General features: G+C 34.7%; 1 protein-coding gene across 1 annotated transcript; it reads right to left on the bottom strand.

Moving 5' to 3' along the window:
- On the bottom strand, positions 1–24,770 carry LOC140791227 (flowering time control protein FY). The gene is made up of 18 exons (XM_073141657.1): positions 24,427–24,770; positions 21,901–21,992; positions 19,805–19,873; positions 18,722–18,826; positions 16,135–16,230; positions 15,961–16,043; positions 15,785–15,856; positions 15,611–15,708; positions 14,997–15,056; positions 14,825–14,885; positions 14,663–14,750; positions 14,447–14,510; positions 11,527–11,605; positions 5,460–5,549; positions 4,087–4,175; positions 3,384–3,925; positions 502–747; positions 1–406 (listed from the first exon to the last, which is right to left on the bottom strand). Exons 1-18 carry the CDS (start codon positions 24,563–24,565, stop codon positions 296–298), a joined length of 2,184 nt encoding a protein of 727 aa, XP_072997758.1. The 5' UTR covers positions 24,566–24,770; the 3' UTR covers positions 1–295.

Genomic DNA, 24,770 nt, shown 5'->3' with positions numbered 1-24,770 from the left:
TTGGATGTAAAGTTGAATAGGATTTCTCACAAACTAACTTGAGCATAAGTTACTCTTTTACATTCAATCAGAAACTCTATGAATCCACGATTGGAAAAGATTGAAGTTCTTTACAGAGGACTGGGAATATTTTTGAAGCGTCGACATAAGGCAACACATAAAAAAAAACCTAGCAGCAAAGTTGCAAAATCTTAATTTAGGCGAATGATAACTCTACAAAACATGACAAACCTTCAAAGGAGCACAATGAATCATAGAATCACTACTCGTCCTAAAATAATTTGCAGTTGGTTAACTATTGAGGTGCTGACCCACGAGGAAGTGGTGGTGGCGGTGGTGGGGTTTGTTGAAGTCCCATATTTCCTCCCTGATTCATGCTTGCGACTCGACCATCCATCATTCCGTGCTGCAATAACCAAATCAGTAGTAATAGTCAAGTATGAGTTGCAAAGATATACTAGTTGAAGCCATGTGAAAACTTTTATGCAGTTCATATCCTACCTGGTAGGCACCCAATCCTGGAATTGGCGCCATTTGGCCTCCTTGTGGACGATTAAACACTCCACCAAGAGGAAAGTTCTGTAGCCCAGTAGGAGCAGAAGCACCCAGCATATTTGTCATCCCACTAGGAAAGCCTCCCATAGGAGAAATATTGTTGCTGGTAAGAGGCACTTGGTGCATCTGATTAAGGTTCATCATATGTTGCGGCAGTGGAGAGATCATCTGATTTCCTGAACCTTGCATCACCTAAAAAAAGTAATAGCATTTTGTCACCTGTCAACTGTAATGTTCATACTGTGGACATACTACAAGAAACAACTGAGACCGGTAACTACGGTTCCTTTGAGGTGAACAATTCTAGATACCATAACGTGAGGATCAAAATCAGTAAGTATTTATTAAGACCTGAGAATGTAACATATGAGTTGAATCTTCAATTAAACTCAGTGGGTTCTAGATCAGTTTGAGACTGATCTATAGGCCAAAAAGATGGCACACTTCATGCTGAACTGGATTACAACAGCTAAACGATAAAAGGAATGATTTAAGTAGGGAAAACAATCAAATTAACAGTACCACAAAAGGATGTCACACTCAACAGTGAGCCAAACCATAACGGTTGCCATTACCTAGTAAGATCATGCAGTTGTGGACATTAAAAAAGTAGAGAAAAGAAAATTTCTTGTGCCATAATCCAATGTCCTTTTTCTTAAACACTCAAATAGTTGGACTTCTTTGTTAACCTAAATACTTGAACATAAATTTAAATTTCCTAAATAGAGTAAGACTTTGGAGTTTGGATCACTATTATGGACTAAAGGAAACTTACCTACTAACTAGAAATACATCCAATAATGCAATAGTCTAGAAGAGTTCTTGTTTTCTATCAAGAGGATTTCACAACTTCCAATCTTGATCATCAAACAGATGGAGCTTTCTAACCACATGGGAATTGAATCATTGATTACTACATTAGCTGCAACTTGAAAATTGGATCAGTAGAAATCCCATCAAAATATATGTCGTGTGGTTTAGTTACTTGAAAGAGATTCAGAAATTCTCCAGCAAAGGCAAGTAGGTCCTTTGCATTAACTAAAATTTTTGAGACTTCATTATCTTTTTCAAGTCAGAACTGGATATTGTCATAATTTTCTTCCCTTACTACACTAGATTTGCTTCTCATCAATCAACTTTCTATAAATGCTATTGCTTCAATTGATTCTTTTTATTAAATATGGCTGATAAGTTTGACCTATATGACAACTTGAAGTTGAATTCAATCTATACCAGAAAAACAGAGAACTTGATTTTCTTTTAAAGTCTTTTGCTTCCCCTTCCATCATCATCTTCTTGAAAGACCACTTATTTTATATATTTTTAATCAAAATAATGATTATTTTTCCCATCAAAAGGAAGATGCAACAAATTCTATTTGTATGCTTATAAGAATTTTTTTTTATATAATCTTGTTAAATCAACTTGTTAAAATATATAAGGAACACTACTATGCTTACATTCTACATAAGGTGATGATACAGCATCTTATCAACCCTTAATTTTTCGTTCTCCACCTCACAACCATTATATCCCATGCATAGAATGATGCCACATGATCACTCTTTGTAGTTCGTAAAGTGTTTGTGGGCAAAGCATTTTTCATATAAAAAGATTAAAAGAAACACCATTCTAACATGTTCACCTTTTAGAGTAGTTGGTGAATTAAGGAGTAAGAGATCATGAGTTCAAATTCACTAGGCCTATCTTGTCGAATGTCACAAACCTAAAAAGGGAGAGTGTAAGAACATAAAACCACTATTCTCTAACAATTTGAGTTTTTAGAGAAATTGGCAGGATAACATATCGTGACATTTTCATCTCTACAGAAGTACACTAAATTGCCCAAAAAGTAGGTTTTACCTAGCAAAAAAGGCACTTTTCAATAATGAGTTATGTAGCTGGACAATGCTCAAGCAAAACACTATTCTTTGTAAATAGGAATGTTCCACTCAAGGTGCGACTGGTTTAGCATAAATATTAACACATGAATCCAATAATTCTTTGAGATATGTATAGAAATGGCATAAAACTTCCAACTTAAGGCTTTTTAGAAAATGCAATTGATGTTCTCTATCAAGGTTCAAGTTTCAATTTCAGGATAGAAATCAGCCTCCCGGAAAAACGATACATATCGGCCATTTCGGTTGATTTGGCCGATCCATCTTCAGATGATTCAAATTGAGGATCAATGGAATTGGCCATATCGGCCAATCCATTTTGGCTGATCAGGATTGGGACCGGCCAAAACTTCAATCCATGTTCTCTACTATTATGTCAGCAATATATAGACTCTCTTTAACTCTAATAGAAATTAACCTTCTACATATAAAAGATACAATGGAGTGTATTGCCCTGAACAGATTGAGTTCAGGCCTGTGAATTAGTAGTCTGATATGACAATTTTGAGACTACATACCTCCGGTTTATCAAAAAACAAAAGAAAATAAAAAGAAAGAAGAGAGATTGGTGAGATAACATAATAGAAGTGTTCCATTTTAAATAGATTCACAACATTTCTCCAGTATATTTAGGACATGAAGTTGAAATTAAATAGTAGGTAACCAGTATTGAAAAGTAAGCAAAATGTTGAGTATTTAAGGATAACTGGAAATACATTAGCAAAACCTGTCCACAGAGGAAAAGAGTTCTAACATGTAAGATAGATAAAGAAAAATTGGAAACTTCAGCTAGTATTCATTATACCAGTAACACCTCAAATAGGTGTACCACTGCCACATGATACTAAATAACCAATAAAATAACTCATGATGATTTGCAAAATTGAGAAATTTAATAATAATGTTAACAAGGCTCGGGATAATTACCATTGGATTAGGTAAAGGTGGCAGCGTAGGAGCCATTGATGATGGCATTGGCATAGATCCTGGCATTGAGGGAATGGATGAAGAAAGGCCCAGGTTTGGCAGCTGTGGTGGTGGAGGGCGAGGTCCAGGTGGATGTGGAAGAAGTGCCATGTGTGATGGAGGCTGTAGTTGAGTTAAATTTGGAGGAAGTGGTAAGGACAACATTTGCTGTGAAAACGACGGATGCTGCTGTGGAGTTGAAAATTGTTGAGGAATCTGCTGATAGGATTGCTGCTGCACAGATGCCAAAAGAGATGGATGGGGCCCAGGTGGAAGGGGAGGTTGCCCAGGAGGCAAAATACCAGGAATTGTCTGACGCTGTTCCCCTTGGTCAGATCCATCTAGAGGCTGGACAGACAGAGGCATTGCAACTCCAATGCCAGGAATAGTTCCTTCATTTCGTGATAATCCAGCAGCAAATGGCCCTGGAGTTGGCGGTGGTTCAGGGAATGCAAACCCACCCATAGTACGACCAGCAAGATTTGGGTTCTGGTCACCATAACCTTGGGAGAAGGAAAAGAATTAATAGTGAGTACATCATACTCTTTTCCTCCTCAGAGAAATAAAATGATCATATCTCATAAGGAGAGTAAAAGAAAAACGAGATCAAGCCAATTGAAGCTAGAAAGATAAATGACTGAAGATTGCTTCAAAAAGAAGTAACCTTGATTTTGACCGACGTTGTATTTATCACGACAGACATCACCAGGCCTGTTTCTACACCAGAACTTTGTCGTTTGATCATTGCTACCACTGATACAGGAAATATACCAGATTTGAGGATGGCAATAGCGAAATTATGTATCGAATGAATATGTACAAATTCACTTTACATAGACATTACAAAGATAACACTTAAGAACATATGTAAAATAGGTCGGTCTGACTAGCAGCATCCACATCTCTTATTACTTAATTATAACTGAACAGTTTGCCAACTTATCCAAGGAAAAGGCAAACTAAGAGCATGCTACTCATATGCCATGGAGTCAGTATACATTGACAGGATAATTATTAAATCACCCATTGTGGTTTTCAAATTACAAAAAATATTTCTGTGGTTCTGGACTATATGGATTAGATCCCTGTGATTTAATATCTATAAAAAAGATTCCTATTGTTTAGTGTTTTATAAATGTTATCCTTGCAGTTTGGTACCTTCCAAAATTACTCCTGCTAAATCTAAGTTATAAGTAGCAATCATTAAAATAAAGTAAACCATAAGGAATACCTATAAAAAAATGGTTGGAAACCATGAGGATATTTTATAAAATGAAACCATAAGGAGTGATTACATAAAGTTGCAAATCGAAGAGCTCATGAGTCGCTTGATCCTGGCAAATTTGTGTCTTGGGTTGAGCTCAGCTTGAATTAGTTTGTAAATATATATATATATATATACACACACATATATATAGTTGAGTTATGTTATATATCTACTCACAATTTAGTTGGCCAGAGACTTAGAGCATCATGCTGTTTCATAGAATAACCAAGTTTGAATTCCACCCCTTTCTCTGTTTTTTACTGCTAGCATTATGTAGATATACTATTAACTTATTTTCAGAAATCTAGCTTAGCTGAGTCAAGCTGACGCTAGCTCATTAACAGGCCAAGATGAGCTAGGGCCATCACTCAGCCAGCTCGAGCTCGTCATCTTTATCTATACCGCAAATAGACGCGAACCTCATGGACTCCCTTTTATTTTATTTTTCTGCTTTTCCTCCAGTAAAACTCATCGGCTTTAAAGAGTTCTTTTCTATAATTGGATTGATTCAGGTAATAATTTATACTCTATCGAAATAAAACAGGTTTGATCTGGCTCTACCAAATCTATGAAAATCAATCAGCTAGGTACATGTTTAGGAGTATTTGTCCAAACTGACCTGACGCAAATAATTGCTATCTGGAGTCGACTAGAAAAAGAACATGAAAAATGAAACAACAAAGCAATAATGATAACGAACAAAGGAGATAAGATGGACCAAGAACTTATAAAGCAAAAAAACTTAACGAAACAAAAACTAATAGTATTACCTGCATAGTAGATAGCCAATAGGATGCCAAGCAAGATCCCAAACACTATTATCATGTGCACCAGGTATTTCAATCTGAGGGGATTCATGCCTGCAGCACAACATTCTTTGATTGAGATTTTGCCCCAAAAAGGAAAGAAAACAATCCCAAAAAGGGACAGCGCAATCAGTTAAGTTTTATGAAGCAACAAAATAACAAATTTAAATCTCTCAATAATTTTCATATGATAAAGATGCAGTCGAATCGAGATTAAAGTACTTTAGTAGTCCTTGAACACAACGACCAGTACAACAAGAGTATGCCTTGCCAAGCAAACACCCTATCCTAAGGAACCCACTTGCCCATTGACACATTCTTTAACAGACATCAGTATCAACCAATGTCTAGTGGAGTAGTAGTTTGCCTGAACCAATGTCCCTGACAAGAAAATTCTTCCCATCCAAGAGCAAGGCCCCATGAACCTCAACTCACCAAAGAATACCCTTGAACATGTGCAAAAATATGCATAACCACACCAAAGAATACCCTTGAATACCTCAACTCACCAAAGAATACCCTTGAACATGTGAACCATGCATTCTTGAAGGAAAGCAGTAGTGGAGAAGCTTGAGCACCCACCTACAACCAGCCCCAGAATAAAGGACACAAACACCCCCTCCTTCAATCTGCCTAAAGCATGTGATTCAACCAGAAAGTCCACTAGCTATTGCATTCTCCCTATCAGTAAGCCAAGTGGATTGTCATATCCACAAAAGGCTATCACGTTCTTGTAGCAAGAGCAAAACAACAAGTATGATGAAAATTTCCTCCTAAACTTTCTGGAGAGAGCATATAGGGGAAGTGGTTGTTTTAAGATTTTTTGGCATGTAAACAACGCACTTACCCAGAATTCAATTGGTTCAGATGGATTGCAGCCTACTCTTCTTCTCGGTAATAAAGTAACAATACTAGTAACTCTTTACTGTGTTCCAGAATTGCCTACATGATGCCAAGAAGAGATGCATGAACGTTATTTCCATGCACGACATTTGTGGGTAAAGATGGCATCCTGGATTTAAAGTGACAAAACGATTCCTTTTTATATTGAGGCTTCTTCTGAATGCCTTATAAAGCAGAATTTTAGCGTATTGTCAGGTCTAGTTCAGCATGGTGAAGGTAGTGGTTGTTGGGAGGCTGTATTTCCTTTCAGTTAGGATGCCAAAAGCATCCACTCTTTTCAAATTATAGAGTGCCCGAACCCTTTTCTAGGCAGTGGAAGTAGTGTAACACTGTAACTTGAGTACTTGTCATCAAGTGTAATTACCAAATTATCATATTTAATCACCAACCAAATCCAGATTTGACCAACTTTCGGGAAAGAATCCCAAATATTGCAAGCAACTCTTAATATTTGGATTCATTTGATTGGGTTTATATATATATGCCATAACAATCTCACTCGAATTACAAGGTACAGATTAAGCGACATTGATATTCTATTCTTCGAGAAGGCGATATCTCTTTGGTCTTAAGTTTGAAATGAGTTTCTTATATGAGGCTATGGATGTGACAAAGGAGTCAATAAAAAAAACATGGGCAAACATCACAGGAAATGACAGAAATTGGTTGACTCCAGGTAGAACAAACAACTCCATCAAGACATATACTTTATTGGTAGGTATACTTTTAATTTACTAATTAACTTTTAAATTTATAAACATTTTGAAGTTTAAATACTTATAAATTTCAAATTACAATTCTACACAGTATTTTCTTAATCCAGAATTTTCATTCTCTACAAATGTCACTAATAATGCTGAAATCTTAACAAGAGTTAGGAATGTAACAAGCAGATTAGAGCCTAACATTCATAAACACAAATCCTTTTATAATATTCAAGAAAAAAATTGGTTGCACATGCCTAACAATTGCTCTTCCTTCTCCCTTTCGAAGAAGTCTTGAGAGTGAATTCTCTGATAATTCGTTGTGGAGAAATTGTGTTTATCTATTAAACCTCCCCTACAAAAATCCTAGCCTTCTTCTTTTCTAGAGAATCGCAATTTTCATCTTCCTCTGTTTCTTCCTCTTCCTTCCCACTTGTCGGAGTGTGAGCTATCAGAGTTGGTCGTCTGAGCATTGTTGGAGTGATCGAAGAACATCTCGAGATTTGCTTGCAAGTCCTCGTCTATCCCACATTTTCAATTTGGATTTAATAGGGTAAATAGTGTAGTACATTGATTTCTAGGTTTGCAATTTTGTTGACAAAGTGCAATTGCTGGTGACTTCGAGTTGTTGTCACATCGTTCCAGAAGTTTTGCATCGTTGGTCTCATGCCTTTAGTGCTTTTCATTATAATTCTCATGGCTCAGATCACCATGGAAGTGAACTCCATGGCATAGAGTAGGGCCCGATCCCTCCACCATGTGTAGGTCGTGGTGGCCACTAGGTTCTTGTTGGCATGTTGGACTATCAGCGGAGGTGATCGCTAATGATCACCTTCCTTCCCTCGCTGCTAGTTCCTTCATAGGAAAAGATGAGTACGAGGCTTTAACCCGAGTGCCTTTTTGAGTTGGTTTCAAGATTTAAATTGGGGTCGATTGGGTCAGAAAAGACCCAACCCGAATCATTAGTGGTGTGGGCTGCGAGTTAGAACCCACTCTGTGTTGGACTGTGGATTAGGCCTTATGCCTAGCCAATTTATTTGGGCTACAAGCTTGCAACCCAGCCTTGGGCTTCTTTTAGCCTAAGTTTATTTAGTCCTAAATTTAAAACTTTTATTATGGAAAGACTAAATATGTATTTGTTTATAATTAAAGGATAAAGAATTTATTGTTAAATCTAGATTTTATGTTTATTGTTATTTAAGTATAATTTTATTATGAATAAAGATGAAGAGTTTTACTTCAATTATTAATTTGAGCCAAGGTTCCGAAACTCGGTATTGAGATCAGGATCAACCATTAGAAAAAACGATATGTATTGATCGTATCAGCCACTTGTATCGAATCGAACTATTTTTAATTTCATAAAATTTTAAATATTATATAAAATGCAGAGAGTTTCTAACAATTTATAAAAAATAACATAAAAATAATAAATAAAAATTAGTCATATATAAACTTTAAAAACTAAAGAAAAAATTTTACTTAAAACTATAATGAATTTCGACTTGAATTAGATAAATTTTTATACTCGTAAATTATTAATACTAAACAACATGAAGAGAGAGATCTCTCTTCACTGTTGTTCTATAGTAGTAAGAAAAGATGAGTTAAAAAGTGGGTGAAAAAGAAAAAAAAAAACTCATCCGAGCTCGTCAAAGTGTGGATTAGCAAGAGGGGCTCACTAGAACGGCTGCCAAATAAACTCGATGAGGCATGAGAGGAGAGTGTGTGTGAGAGATATAGAGTAAAAATTGAAATTTTAAAAAGAAAGAAGTTAATAATATCAATCATTAATGTCTTCTAGGTTAGATACATTTTAGATTCGACCTGAATCTTTAAAAAAAATAATTTCAGCCGATATTATTGTTTTTAGCCGATACGGCTGATACTGGCTGAAACTGAACGATACCAGTCGATACTGGCCGAAACCGATCGATATTGGCCGAAACCAGACCAAAACTAGTCTGAACGGGATCGGCCGATTTTGAGATCCATGATTTGAGCAGCTATTCCACTTGGACCTCAAGTGAGTGGATTCACTAAGTATTTATTCGTCTCGTAATTCGTCACATATATTATGTTATTATGTCATTGTATTATCTTCGTGCAGTATTATACTTCATTCCATACACTACTTCGTGAAATATTATAGTTCATGAAATGTTATTCTTCGTGCAAGTGGCAAATATTTTGATCATGAATAGCTAGCGAAACAATAGTTATGAGTAGGTAGAATTTGACAATAGTCTCAAGTCATATATTTTTCATGCATCTCCCTGTGGTGACTCACGTCTACTAATAAATAAATAAAAACACATTCCTAATCAACTTATGATCTGTTTAGTGACTCTAGCAGAATTAGAAAATAACCTCAGGCTAAACTAGCAATCTCTCCGAGGTGGCCCTAATCTCTCCTAATAATATAATAAAAAAAACATAATGTGTTTATCACATAATGACATCTCCTGGTGACCCTAACCGGATCAGTTAGAAGGAAGAGACCAAAGCATCGTCTTGTGGTGACTTCGAGTTGATATAGATCTACGAGCATAGTCCCAAAATAAGATATTTGAGATTATTGATATTGAGACGTTTTGCATAATGAAATTGAGTTGGTTATCAATTTGTTACATGTGTTTATTATTCATATTGGCCATTGTTAGTATTGTTGAGCTTTGATTTTAATATTATGTCGAATAAAGACGGGCTTTTGGATGGATTCACCTACTGGGTTAAAGTTGTTAGCTCATTAAACTCTTTTAATATTTTAGATACTAGTCAGCGTAGCGAATAAACAAGGGCCGATGAGATCTATCTCCACTTAAGATTTTAGCCTTTCTACCTTTAGATATAGTACTGGTTTTAATTTCAATTTGAAAAGTTATATTTAGCCTTATTTTTATTTGGAAGACATTGATTGTATTACTTCTATGTCTTTGGAAGTTTTTGAGTTGGAGTTGTTAAATAAATTTTGAGGTTTGTTTATATTGTGGAATTGGATGATTATTGTTAAGGCTTCGTGTATAAGCCTATTAGGATATATGGCCGATCATGATTTCGAAAACGGGCTATGACACATTTGTGACAAAAAAGTGAGTTATGATTCAATTAAATAATTTTATTGCTTTTCGATTTAAGTTCATCAATATCTTAGGCAATTCAATAATGCTAAAGTTGTTGTAACTATATCTCATAACAGTTTAGCTAAATGATAATTCATTTCTAGATGAGAGAAGACACTAAATTTGACACTAATAACAAAAAAGATTTTAAGTCAAAATATGTTTTCATCATAGCGTAAAAAAATTGGACTAATTTTTCCTTAATATATACTAAAACACAATAAATTAATAAGAATAAATTAGAGAAGTTAGTTTTCTATCATTACAATATGATATTAAGGACGAGAAATTTAAGGAAAAATGTAGAAAATGATGAGCTGATTAATTTAAGACATTTTTTCTAAAGACTGTTGAATTTATGGCTTCAGAGAGGTGGACAAATTATTAAAAGATAAAGATAACTCTTAGTTAGATGAGGTATTAAAGGATACTGTGATAGAGCAAAGCTTGGTATTTGTTTGATAGTGAGATATAGTATAACTACCAACAGTGACCCTAATTAACCCAATGATATAATTGGTGGTGAGATCATTCCTTCCATATTTGATAAGAAATGTCAATGAGACAAAAAAATTGAATACAAAGAAGTTGAGGATGTACATACATATCAGCGACGTCATCATAAGGATGTTACTCTCCATGATTAGTACATCGAGTATTCATTGTTTACAGCCGTCACAAAATTCATATGTTGATTATTATCCTCATTATCTTCAGACATAAAAAAATCCATTTGATATGACGATATAATGCAATCATTCATTGAAATTACAAACTTATGATGATTATGATGACAATGACCACAAGAATTTACGAGCCAACATAATATTCATCAAAATTTTGAATTAAAATCTTTTTAGTTGTTAAGCTTGATATGTGAGTAATTATTTTTTATTTTTTATCATTTTTTCTAATTTTTAGAAATGTTCTTGCATTTTTAGATAATACTTAAAATTTTATAATTGAAAAATAGTCTAATCCAATACGGGCGATCGATACGTATCATTTTTTTTAGCAGCCTATTCCGAATCTAAGTTTCAAAACCTTAGATCTATTCATCTAATATATTGCCTTCTTATGAAAAATCTACATTGAGTCGCGAATAGGCACTAACTTAGCAAAATAGAGAGAGAGAGAAAGAGAATGCACAATACAAAATGCAACTAACATATGCATATTTAATATGAAAGGGCCCTGTGATCTTGATTTTTGAATTATCTAAATTATAGATAGTTGTAAGAAAAGCTAGAATTAAATGAAGAATTAAATTAGTGAAAATAACAAATGTAGGCAAAAGCTCACCCAACAAGCCAATGAAAGATTGACCCGTCAAAACTCCCGCTGACAAAGTATTCTTCATGAAATGGATGCCATGCCAAAGCTAGAAAAAATAAAGATTCCCAAAGCAAGCAGATGTCAAAAGTCACAAAATAAATCATCAAAACAAGTCAAAATAGATCATGCTCTCAAGCTTCATCAATATTAAAAATCCAAGCTATAATCTTCACAAATGTAATCTACTTTTATCTACAATGCAAAAAAAAATATAGTTGGTAAATCTCAATAGAGACTTTAATGCCATGACAATTACCTCAATAGAAAAAATGAATGTAAAGTACAATATCATATAAGACAACAAGAGTAACTTTTAAGCTGAAATCAGGGTTTTCCACCTGAAAGTAATGATCAAAAACAAGTATTAGCAATAATTATGTAACATCTAGACAATATTGATCACTTGCTATGCCGGTGAAATACTAGTGTTGCATGGCACCCGTCCTCTAGCTGAGCGTAGCACGATAAATAGCCTCCTCTCCCTCTCTCTCTCTCTTTTCCCCCCCTTGGAGCCAACAATGGAGCCTCTTTCAATGCGGCACGATTGGAACATGTGTTGTGTCATGCAACAGGCATAGTAATCCTTGTTTAAACTCAACACTAAATAATTTTCTCTCATGTTCTATTGTATGGGCATATTATCTTAATAAAATCTAGTAATAGAGTACTCAGCTCCAAAGCATGGACACGGCAAAATGGATGCTGTGGCCGTGTCCGACACACCGAGGACACGGACACCCCGCCGACACATGTCGGGTACGTCGCCAAGTATCTGATAATTAAAAAAAAAAACGGACACGCCGTGAACAAGCTCTCAACTCAAACCCTCAAAACTCAAACCCTAAAAACCTAAATTGCAACCTACCTCAACGCCGACAAGCTCCTTCTCCCTTGACGCTCCTGACAACGTCCTCCTCCCTCGACGACGCTCCCAACGAGCTCCCCCTCCCGCTGAGGTATATCTCTCTCTCTATGTGGCCGAGTTGAGTGAGTAGATGGAGTGGGTTGGTGGGGGGTAGGTGGGTTTTTATTTTGATTAGTGGGTGGGTGTGGTTTTTTTTATTTTTTTTATTTTTACACAACACTACAGCACAGCAATGAGTAAAATTTAAATTATAAATAGTTTTATTTAGTAATTTAAGCACTGTGAGTTAGTGATTGACATGTATATATATAGGTTGATAATTTATAATTTTACATATATATATTATTTATCAATTTATTTATTGTCGTATCCTAACCATGTCCATATCCTATTTTTTTAAGATTTGTCATATCGCTGTGTTTGTATCGTGGCCTTGTCTATGTCAGTGTCTATGCTTAATTGGTACTCGGCTTCAGAAAAAATATATTATGCTATTCTGACACTAAAACTTGTTAAAACATGATATTGATATACAATTTTCAGCATCAGCAAGCTCTCCATATATATATATAATCCAATTATTCTATGCATGGTTGCACATTACCAATGAAAGCACACTAAAAGATCATCTTCTACTACCTAGTTCTTCCTTTGGATCAGAAAATTATGTCAAACTTTTCTGCTAGTTGAAAGACAGCTCATTCACTAGAAACTGACATGACAATGATGACATGATTTATCATCTTCAACTACCTTGTTCTTTAGATCAAAAACTTTATATCAAAACTTTTTTCTGGTTTTTGAAAGCAATGTTTTAAAATGCGGCAGCAGGTGGTGGGCAGAAGGCAGGCGACAAGGTGTGTAATAAGGCGGTCTAGCATTTTTAATATAAAAATATATATAAAATAAATAAGCATATATAATATGTAAGTTGTAATCAGTGTAGTATATACCAAAAAATTTAATAGTGCACTAAATCAATATAATGTATAATTGTATATAAAATTTTAAATAGTTTACCACACCAAAACTATTAAAACATAGGGGCTGATATATTCACAAAAAGAAAAATTAAGTGGGAGATTTTTGTTGGTTAGATGCACTCCACTTCATCTCATCACCATGTGAGTTTTTTTTTTGTGGAGATAATTGAAGATTGCTCAGCACGTGTCCAGCACCAACTCTACCCCTTCCAACTCCATCACTTACATTAAAACATCACTTCCATTAAAACAACAAGAGAGCAAACATGATGGAAACAATGAAGGGGATCCTTGCTCCATGCTACTGCACAAGCCCAACTCCACGTCACTGCCACCACACGAGCCCAATCTCGATGATGCTGCCACCACCACATAAGGCCAACTTCCACGCCGCCTCACAAGCCCGATCTCTAGTTAGTGTGTGTGAGAGAGAGAGTACAGACGAGGTCGCCACCTTACCACTCGTCAGTCCTCCATCAACTGTGTTTATCTCAATTTGTATCTTTAATTTGATGTATGGTAATAAATGACAAACTTAGAAGTTAGAACATATTTGCACAAGAATGATAGGTAAAACATTCTTGTAGATACTTGTTATAGCTATGTTTCACTAATTTCTCTACTCCAACTCATAGATGCGATATACTAGAATAGTAGGATCTTTAACTCCTATACATGGATTTTCATTAACTTCCTACAATTCATATCTGTAGACTTCCATTTATGTTAGTTACTATCGGCAAGCTTAAACATAGAGATGGTTATATCCTACAACTACTATTTACATATCTTTTATGAGTAAAATTGAAATGCTTGTCATTGAGTTCAAGGACAAAAGATGGTGAAAGAAATGGCATGCTTATCATTAAATTTGGAACACAAAAGATAGTGAAAGAAAAGGCATGAGTTCAATTAATTTACTACCAAGTAAGTATGGTTAATACTTGAGCATAAGCCAAAAAAACTGGCACAATAAAAATTAGAACTATAAAAGGCAATCCACAGGAGTAATGACGAAATATATTCAACTTTTACTTACCAGTGACATCCTTGGAATGTCCACGAAATGATTCAAGCTCTTTCATGGATCTAATATCATAAAGCTGAATCAAAAGATGATAACATTGTAAGTTGTAACTAAGTAACACATTCAGAAATACTGAAAGAATGACCTGGTATTGAGTCACAAACAATGCTTAGCTGGTATCATGTGACAGCACACAATTAGCAATTTCAAGAGAATACTACCAAGTACCTTAATGATCTGATCCTTTGAAGCTGTGAGTACCCAATTACCATTCTGGTTCCATTTGACACAAAGAACAGTGTTTTTGTGACCATGACTGTAGAAAGAATATAAATGACATCAAATGTAATGCTTAAACTATATACATCATAATGATGAGATTTTACTTACAAAGAACATAGCTCTCGACCGCTCTTTGCATCCCAGAGCTTCACAAGGTTGTCTTTTCCACCTGTTGTAACATCAAGCAGGCAGCAAGAGAAAGAGAATCACTGTCTAGTGTCTAAAGCTGTAGAAGAAAATTGGAACCAACACAAGTGGAGAATTGTTAATGACAGCAAACCTGAAACCAATAAGGACTTCGTTGGGTGCCAATCAACACTTTTAACATCCCAGCCATGACCTGTCTGATTTCAAGGCACATTCAAGAGATTCAGGTTATTTCATGCAAGTTCAAAATCATAAATTATCTTCATTTGCAAAAGAATGCAATACATACTAAATTTATGGGGTTTGGCCCGATTTTAATTTACCCTTGTATACTTTAAACCTAAGCATTTAATCCCCTTATAGTGCAAACCAAGTTGCAACTATAAAAAATTTCATCCAAAACTAATGGAGCCAATGACCAAACTACCCCTACCATCACTGGCACCAAAATTTTCACCATAAGCAAGTTGTAATTGACCAAACTACCCCTATTATCATCAAATCAAATTGTAATCCTGTGGGGATAATTAAATCTTTTCATATCCCCATTTACGATTGATTAACAATTGCAACTTGATCTAGACCATGTGGGGACTAAGTGCTTAAGTTTAAAATATATAGAGACTAGTTAAAATCAAGCTAAACCATAAGGGGTAAACTGTATTTTACCCTAAATTTATATACATCTATACAAAGTTCATAAACAAACCAAGCTTAGGATTTAAATTGATTTTATAGCAACATTACCAGTTAATGATCTCTCTTCTTGGCACCTTGCAAAATCCCAAACTTTAACAGTTGTGTCATCAGAGCACGAACAAAATTTCAGATCTGTCCTAGAAAAGCTGTTGAGAAAAGCAAATTTTATGATTAAGGAATCCAAATGCACACAACTTAAGACACAACAGTGCTGAAATGCACCTCAAGTCACGGATAGACTCCTTATGGGCAGTTTTGTTTGCCTTCACATTGTTCATGTTATTTTGCCAATACCTGCAAATAATTAGTAGCAAACGGTTCTGATGCATAAGATATTTCTTGAATCCAAAGAATGGACGCAGATGGTGAAGATTTGCTAAATAAGATAAGCAGCCTACTTGATTGAACCACCATCATCACCGGTGACCATCCAATTCTCATTGTGACTCCAAACCATTGACCTAATTGCTTGATCATGAGCCTGGAGAATAAATAGGAAGATAGGATAGAATGTATTCACCAATACTCATGAGCCACAATAAGTTCATTGAAAGGGATCTGTTATTGAATACCTGAAGAATCATTTCAAAATTAAAAGACTGTCCATTCCAGAGAGTGAATTCACCACTCTGAGACCCAGTTATAAGACGACGCCCTGTAGGGGTCCACTTCATTGTAAAAGAAAAGGTAGTATTAGATCAAAACAAAAGACAAGGAAGTTAATAACTAACATTGTTGAATAGCTTAACTAGAAGATGTAAGGTTAGACATACTATAAACATAACCCAAATCCCAAATGCATATTTACATAAAAGTCGCATTGGTAATTTGCATTATCCAGAGAAAAAATATCTTATGCATTACTACCTGTTAACCAAGAAATGTGTGCATAAGAAATAGCCTTACAAAAGAAAAGGAGAAAAGTTATTGCAAGTAACTCATGAATCTATATGAAATGATATTATGTCTAGGGAGAAAAAATAATCTATCAAAAGTAGGGAGAACAAATTTGGAAGTGTTTCTTTCTAGAATCAGAACTACTCAATTCGAAGCAGAAGTATATCCTGCTAAATGGGCAATTTTTGTTTATCTGAATATGAAATTTTGATTCAGATATTTATAGTTATAAATGCCGAAAAAGATTCACTTTCCAAAAATTTTGAAGTGATTCCATTTGTACAGATTCCTCTAGCTCCATCCTCATAACCCATCTCACTACAGTACTAGCTTTTTCTTAACCAGAATAAAAGTAATAGAATGAGTTCCATATCAAAATCAGAAATTAATGCAAAATTCAAAATCACACCCCAAATAGCCAACAAAATATTAAAAATTTCAAGCCTCTCATACTAATCAATGTCCATCCCTTCGATCTACTTTTCTCCAAAATGTTCTACATGAACATTATCATAATGGTTCATAGATTCACAAGATTAACAGTGGAGATTAGATTACAGTAAATAAAATATACATTATGTGCAAGAGGGTTTTGGAAACTTAAATGGGCACATAATTTACTGGATATTCAAATAAAGTTGAAGAGTTAGCTGAAGGTTGGATATGATAATATCTAAATTATAGAAGAGAATATGGATGTATTAATATCAACAATAATTAGTTCTAACAAGATACAACACGATAAAGAACCAAGAACCAAGCCTATATCAACAATCCAACACAAGATAATTCAAAAAATTGATGTAAATGGAAAAATAAGGCCATGAGCTGTGCTACTATATCTCATAATGCCTAGATGAATTATCTGGCGTGTAGGAACTGGGTAATTGTTTGGGCCATGATCCCAAAATTAGCCAATCCCGATCCAAACTCAAAACAAATCTAGTGACTGATTTCGGTTTGGGATCGACCATATTGGCCGAAACTAAATTTTTTAAGATTCAAGTTGAATCTAAAATATATCTAATGTAGAAGACATTGGTAATTGATGTCATCAACCGACTTCTTTTTAAATTTTCAGTTTTTACCCTCTATCTTTCACACACACTCTCATTCCACTCTCATACTGTCTGACCCAGTAAACCCTTTCAGCTAGTCCACACTTTGATAAACTCGGATGAGTTTTATTTCTTTCATTTCTCATTTGTGCCTTTCTCACCCACTTTGTAACTCCTTTTTTTTACAGTTGTAATCTCTTCACGGTTGTTCTACAGTAGTAATTTACGAGTATAAATTTGTCAAATTCAAGTCGAAATTTATTATAGTTTTGAGTAAGTTTTTTCTTTAGTTTTTAGATTTTATAAGTGACAAATTTTTATTTTCTTATTTTTCTATTATTTTTTATAAAATTATAAAATAATTTCTTATATTTTAAATAATATGTAGAATTTTACGTAATTAAAAATAGTCTGATTCAATACAAGCGATCGATATAACTGATACATATTGTTTTCTTTAACAGCCGATTCTAATACCAAGTTTCGAAACCTTAGTTTAAGCTCCTTCATAATCAACTATTTATTATTCTAGTCACCAACCATATAACAATGTTGTTTTTCTCTAATAAAAATCAGTTTGAAAAAAAAAAAATTTAGAAGATGCTCACAGTAATAAGGATGACAAAAGTAGCTCAGTAAGCTCATATTTTAAAATAAGGTTTTTTTACATAAGTGCCACCAGAAACTTTCAAAACATCATAATTGCCAATAAAATCTTTTGACTATTCAGAATTATCACTATGGTTAGTTTTTACAGAATATTCCTAACATAATGTTGTTAAAGTTAACAAACACATATAAATGACTAAAATATTCTTCTTTCTTGAAGTTCAGGGCATGAGATATTTATCGATGATTTTTGTCTTGCATAAAAGAAGATATTTTTCCATATACTATGATATTGAGTAAAGTATAGGATAGCTTTTGAACCATTTTAAATAATTTGTACAAGGGCAAAATAAATTTTTCAAATATAAATTTGGTTTTTCTTGATTAATTAAATTTAACTAATAGAATAGTATTTTTGAAAAAGTACAAAGATTTCGGTAGCAATTATGATATTTCGAAAAACGTACTAGTAAATGATATTTTAAACAAATTTAGTGGCAATTATGTAAAAATCCTTAAAAATATACTAGGAAAATTTTAGCAGAAGTCAGCTCATCCATAATAAAGAATAAACATAGTTATAATACAAACTTACCAGTACACGATTAATTGAGCATTTATTTTTATTTGTTGAAACATGGACAAATTTTGCAGCAAAGCTAGTCGAAGGATTGTCGGCATAGGCAACCGCTGGTAACATCTGCATCCATGGAAAATTTAGAAAACACTTGCAGCATATACACAATAATATAACTTCAGAATTCAGATCTCTTGAAATTGAATTTAGAGCTAGATATCTATCTATTCATTTACTGGTGCTTTACAAAGGTCAAGCTCTTAATTTTGATAAGCAGCAGCTTTAATCATCTTTTATTCCTTAAGTTATACAAGGTTAAATTTTGATAAGCAGCAGTTAAATTACTAGGTTGCAACAGTAAATACAAAAATTTCATCTCCAGATTGTAAAGTCATCACTGTGAAATATTACCAAAAATGAAGACAGTATAAAACTATAACTCATAAAATTGCATCTAAAGAAAAAAATTATTAGGAAAAGAACACTTCTTATTTAACCAAAAGGACAGCAGTCTCTTCTATTTATCTGATCTTTATGACAATCAATACAATTGGTGAAGATCACAAAATTCCTCAGCAAATAATATGAAACTCAAGCAATCTTCACCATTTTAATTTGACATTCAAAAAGATCAGATACTTGCAACGAGTATCCAACATGTAAAAATATTAAAATAAAATGCATGCTGACTATCACGCCCACTATATATCCAATAAAGACAAGGCTAGAGGATAAATGTGTTAGTGCTTCACAGAAAGACAAATTACACACTATCACAGAAGGGCCAATATCTGAAAACCAGCACTAAAACCTGCCTACCTAGCACCCAAATTGAGGCACGAATATTTGGATTATTAAACCTAGACAAGCCATAGTCGAAGTTCTCCAAGACTATAAAAGAAAGTGACAGATGTGATTCAGAAGTAGTCCCTCCTTAAATAGATAAATAAATAAGAGCATTGAGATTAGTAAAAAGAAATGCTTGCAAAGACGCACCCAACATTTACATCATAATGGATGAGAACATCTGAAAAATAAATAACTAGATCTACATAACCCAAACCCTAAAATGGCACTTCAGAGGAGAACTTGATTACTAACATCTATGACAGCTGCATTTGTAGGTTGCAGTATAGTTCGGTCCCTGACATCCCGCTGCCACATGCGAACCTACAAAATATTTTCAACACAGAAATCAAATAAGCTGCATGAGAATTACCACCAGAAAAGCACATTTAGCAACACCAATGAAGGTACAATACTATAGATAAATAGTAAGACAACCAATGGTAACTTTGTTAGTAGAATAGTGATTGAAAATTACCACTGCTTTTAATCTGTATATCTAAGTCATGCAGTGTTATTTATTAGCCTTTACCATAATCAGAAATTACAATGAGAAAAGTAGCTATTATGATATCAAAAGTATTGGCACGTGAAATTTTCTCTACAAGTGCAAGACATGCTCTACAGTGAAAAACAAAGGGGCTACCTTCATTAAGCCTTCTATACTCAGTCTAAAAGAAGGTAATAGGTGAAAACTAGAAATCAAAAGTAAAGAGTCCATTTAGATATCATTGTTTATTTGCCAGGAAGACACAACGTGATCGCGCAATAATAAGATCCTAATCCATAAAATTCCTTACAGAAATTTATGGTCTTTGTTACTGGGAGATTAACATAGACACGAGTTACACAACCCAAGGGATCATCACAGGATCAAATTCATGAAATGATGCCAAATTAGACAGAAGACACCAAAATCTATGAAAAGATATTATAATAGAAGATAACCCAAAACCAGACAACGGAATCATGTTCCCTAGACTTAATGGATATCTTGCACACTTAAACTCACCCTTCTTGTCTGAAAATGAAAAGAAAATGATTCCATAAACCTCTGGCTTCTAGGATATCCTAGGCTCAAGATAAATATGGATTTGGAGTGCTGGACGAAAACAGCATTGTTGACATAAGATAAATGTATTGAAAATCAATTTTGGCAGCCACCTAGCCAGCCGCTCCGTAAACTGGGTAAGCAGCACCACTTTGTAGTTCAACCTCCTTGGTGGAGCTTGGCAGGCCACTTTTGTCATAGCAAACTATAGCAGGTCAGACCGCCATTGTGGGATAGTGGGTCGGGTCGGTTAGCGGTGCAAGATTAGCCACCAGTAAGTTTTAAAAATAAAAAAACTCTCCTTTACCAATTGAGCCCTAATCACTCTCAAGCCCTCTCCTCTCCCCGATGGTGAGTGGACATAGTGACAAGCAGCGCACAGTGGCAGTGTTGAGGGGACAATGGAGGTGCATTCTCTCAATCTCACTCTTTCACCCTCTCTCTCACTCAGTCACTCCCCCTCACTCTCACCCCGTCTCGCCACCTATACCAGCAGCCACCATGTCCCAGAGCCACTACCACTCTCCTATCTCTCTCTCCATCCATATATATATATACACATACACATACCACCACCTGTAGTCCTTGGGTTTTTTAGTTTTTACTATTTGCCACCGTTAGATTATTGCTATTAGTTATGGCAATTGCCATCATTAGCTTATTGCTAGTTATTGTTGGGTCATAGATGATTGGTTTACTGCTATATTAGTATTATATCATAAATAATTATTTTAAATTTTTTATATATTAAAAATTCTAAACCGAATAAGCATCTGCATACGTGCCCACATACCATCTAGGAGTTATGCGGTAGGATGACTGCTCGCATACTGATGGCACCTTTCAAAACATTGCATAAGATATGACATTAGATGCAAAGGAACAATTAATGGAACAACTCAAAACCACCTTATGAGATGACAATTGCAGAGCCATATTCAACAGTTCACCACATCAAAGTAATTATTAAGCGAAACAAGATCTACATTGGGTATGAAGAAATCAAAAGCTAAGAGTAGTGTCAAGGTACTTGATGCCCCCTTTGCCCGTTAAATCATGCATTTAACTTTAAACTTTGCTAGTGTTAAACTATGTGTTTAACTCTCAACTTCGCTAAAAAGACCCTGTTCTAAAAAATAATTAGTTGAAATTCATAGAAAATATCATGTGAAGAATGCAAAGCAAATCTAGTACATACTGTAAACCCACAAAAACCAGGTCCAAAGACTTAGTATCTACAACTTAATCTGTATACTACATTTTAATATAGAAGACGTGAAATTCTAGTAAGGAATATTACTTGAGCATATCGAACAACAGTGCTGGTATAGTCTACAGCTCGACGTTGGACAAGTTTCCTCATTCTTTTGGCAGCAAAACTATCTCCATGAGCTGTCAACAGGAATCAGATTGTGTTATGTTGATAAAATAAAGATGATAAGATATGGTCCCAAAGCATACTGTAGGTTCCAAACATACTGAAGACATGAATCTGCTGGAGAACAAAGCAATTTATCTTATATAGAGAAGACAAGTTGTTGCAACTTAAAGGAACCAAACCTACAAAGCTATAAGAAAAGGTAAATTTATACTTCTATTTGTAGAACAAGAAAATGACCATCTTGAAACTAAAGATGACTCCAGAAAGAAGTAACTAAAAGGATTACAAGCTGATTTTTCTTAGAATCAAGTTCAACTTAACGTTTTAAAGTTATACCCAAAACTACCTAATTTAAGGCACTAAACAAATGGAAACATGGAAAAGTGAACTCATGTTATTATCAAAGTTTTAATCAAGTGGAGCTTTCATAGAGTTTACATTAGTTTGGCTTGAAATTAACTTTGATCACATTTAGCTTGTTTAATGCCGATCCTAAGAACATATATTATCTGATAATGACACCTAGTCTATACAAGGTTGTCATTTTGGTGAACCTTGAAAACAGAAAGAGCTAACATATCTCATTTTTTTTCTATGGTATAAACTAGGTTCACAAAAAGAGCTCACATATTAACATGTTAGGACAAGAGAAAAGAAACAAAGAAGCTATAGTTCATAAATTAAACTCAACTATTCTTAAAATAAAGCTATGTTAACATGTTAGGACAAGATCAAAACTCAATTATTCTTAAACTCAACTATTCTTAAAATCAAGCTATGTTGACATGTTAGGACAAGATCAAAACTCAAGTATTCTTACACTCATCAAGAAGCTATAGTAAGTTATAAGTTATAACTTTTATTAGTGCAAAACATTGTAATGGCAAACCTGTGGCCACAAAACACTAAGTATTTATAATGTACAATCTAGAAACTATGTATGATCAAAATATATTACTTATAGAAGAGTGTTACGTGCAAATAAATCGGTTATTCAAGTCAAAAGAAGAAAAATTCAGAATTTGCTACAATGTTGAGTGAAAAATATTAGACGAATATTAAGTGGCATTCAGATGCCAGCACAGAAAAAGAATAGTATCCCAAAAGGATACTTAAGAAGCATTTGAACAGTACTCAAACAACACTTGGACAATGTGCACAGAGCTGAGAAGGAAAGTGATTTTTTCATATTCGGATAGGAGATGAAACCATTGTGCCCAAGCACAATAAGCATATTAGATACAACATAAATCACACGTCAGATGCTTCTTGAATATTCATCCTTAAAAATTCAATAGCTTCTCAGATGGATCTAAAACACATCCAAAAGAAGAGAGCTAAAGCACGGCAAGCAAAAATAGTCTTCAACATGGGTAAGAAATTGTAAGACAAGATAGAGATTTTTCTTTGTTGAGTTTCAGGAACTTTGCATGTTCTTATAGGGGACAAGTTTACAAATTGGAAGGACCTAAAATTGTAGGAGTGAATACTACTATTCTAAATTGTGATTTACAATTTTACAATGATTTCTTAAAGATTCTTTAGGTTGTGAAATTTTGTGCTAACTGACAAGTTCTCTCTCCATGAATAATTAAGGAAAGCACATCCTAATATAATATGATGTATAAATGCTGTAATAGTGAATTAGACAAAAAGGCTTGGTCACTTTTCTACTAGATGCATCAATGACCAATTGTATTTGTGCACCACTTTGTGCCATATAATTCTCCCAAATCAATGTATATTGTCTACACTTCTGAAATTAAAATCCCTAATTAATGGTAAATATGCTGATGGACAAGGACAGCAAATCCTGGCCATCTTTTGCAACAAAACATAACGCATCTAACTTATGGGGCATGGTCACAAAAGAAAAAGAATGGAGGGGGCATTGCTACAAACAATTCATAAAGCCTATCAAACAATCAGCACAAATCTTTCCACTCAGTCCCGAAAAAGAGCCTCGGTAGTATGCTCAAATATGCTAATGAAAACAAGTTGGACTCATCCCAAAGAAGTAGGATAGTGGGCAAAACAATTATAGATGTAACAAAGTTCGCCAAGTACAATTTTTTCAACCAATCTTTCTGTGCTTTCACCACAATCACATGTGGTTATGAGACCACAAAACACTCAACCTCGATCTTCATTAACTTATATATACAAGCTCGTGGCACTGGCAGCCGTTTCACCCCATACACTCATCTTCTTTTTATGTAAATTTCAACATGTCAAATCAAGCAGTCAAATAAGAAAATAAAAGCAAGTTATTTATGTAAACTGCCTAAAGGAAGTGCAGCAAGATGAACGAATAGACACAAATGTAATCAACATTACTCAATCACAGACAACCCACAACTCAATCGCAGTAAATCAAATAATACAAGGAAAAGAATCACTTTTTGCGCTCCACAAATCCTTTTCTTCTTTCTGAATGGATCATACCTTCGTACTGAGACGGATGGTGGTAATCCGGCGGGAGATTGGTGGAAGAAGCCGATGGCTGCCGCATGGGAGGCGGTCCTCGGTGGAAATCCCCGCCGCCCTGAGCAGGCGGTGGCGGCGGCGGGTCCCCGTACATCATCTCGACTCCGGCAACCGGAGCCTCCGAAGCCCTAACCCTAGCTCGCGAGCTGGAGAGGAGACCGAGTTCTGCGGTGTTTAACGGGAAATTATACGGATTGAAGCAGGGAGAAAGAGGGAAGGCAAAAAATTGAAGAGAGATGTTTAGGGTTTTGGAGGGAGGAGGAAATGGAACGAAGAGCGACTAAGAAGTAAGAACTAAGGGT

The sequence above is a fragment of the Typha latifolia genome, chromosome 6, assembly GCF_019914945.1.
Source record: "Typha latifolia isolate L0001 chromosome 6, TyphaL0001v2, whole genome shotgun sequence".
Lineage (NCBI taxonomy): Eukaryota > Viridiplantae > Streptophyta > Magnoliopsida > Poales > Typhaceae > Typha > Typha latifolia.
This window is presented reverse-complemented; position numbering and strand designations above follow the sequence as displayed.

What these genes read in the sequence shown, in the direction of transcription:
- LOC140791227 (XM_073141657.1), bottom strand. Translation starts at nt 24,565, where the DNA reads ATGATGTACGGGGACCCGCCGCCGCCACCGCCTGCTCAGGGCGGCGGG. An exon ending in GCTCAATTAATCGTGTACTG is followed by an intron (nt 16,231 to 18,721) that starts GTAAGTTTGTAT and finishes TTTACAATGAAG; the next exon opens with TGGACCCCTACAGGGCGTCG. An exon ending in GAAGTCCTTATTGGTTTCAG is followed by an intron (nt 14,886 to 14,996) that starts GTTTGCTGTCAT and finishes ATGTTACAACAG; the next exon opens with GTGGAAAAGACAACCTTGTG.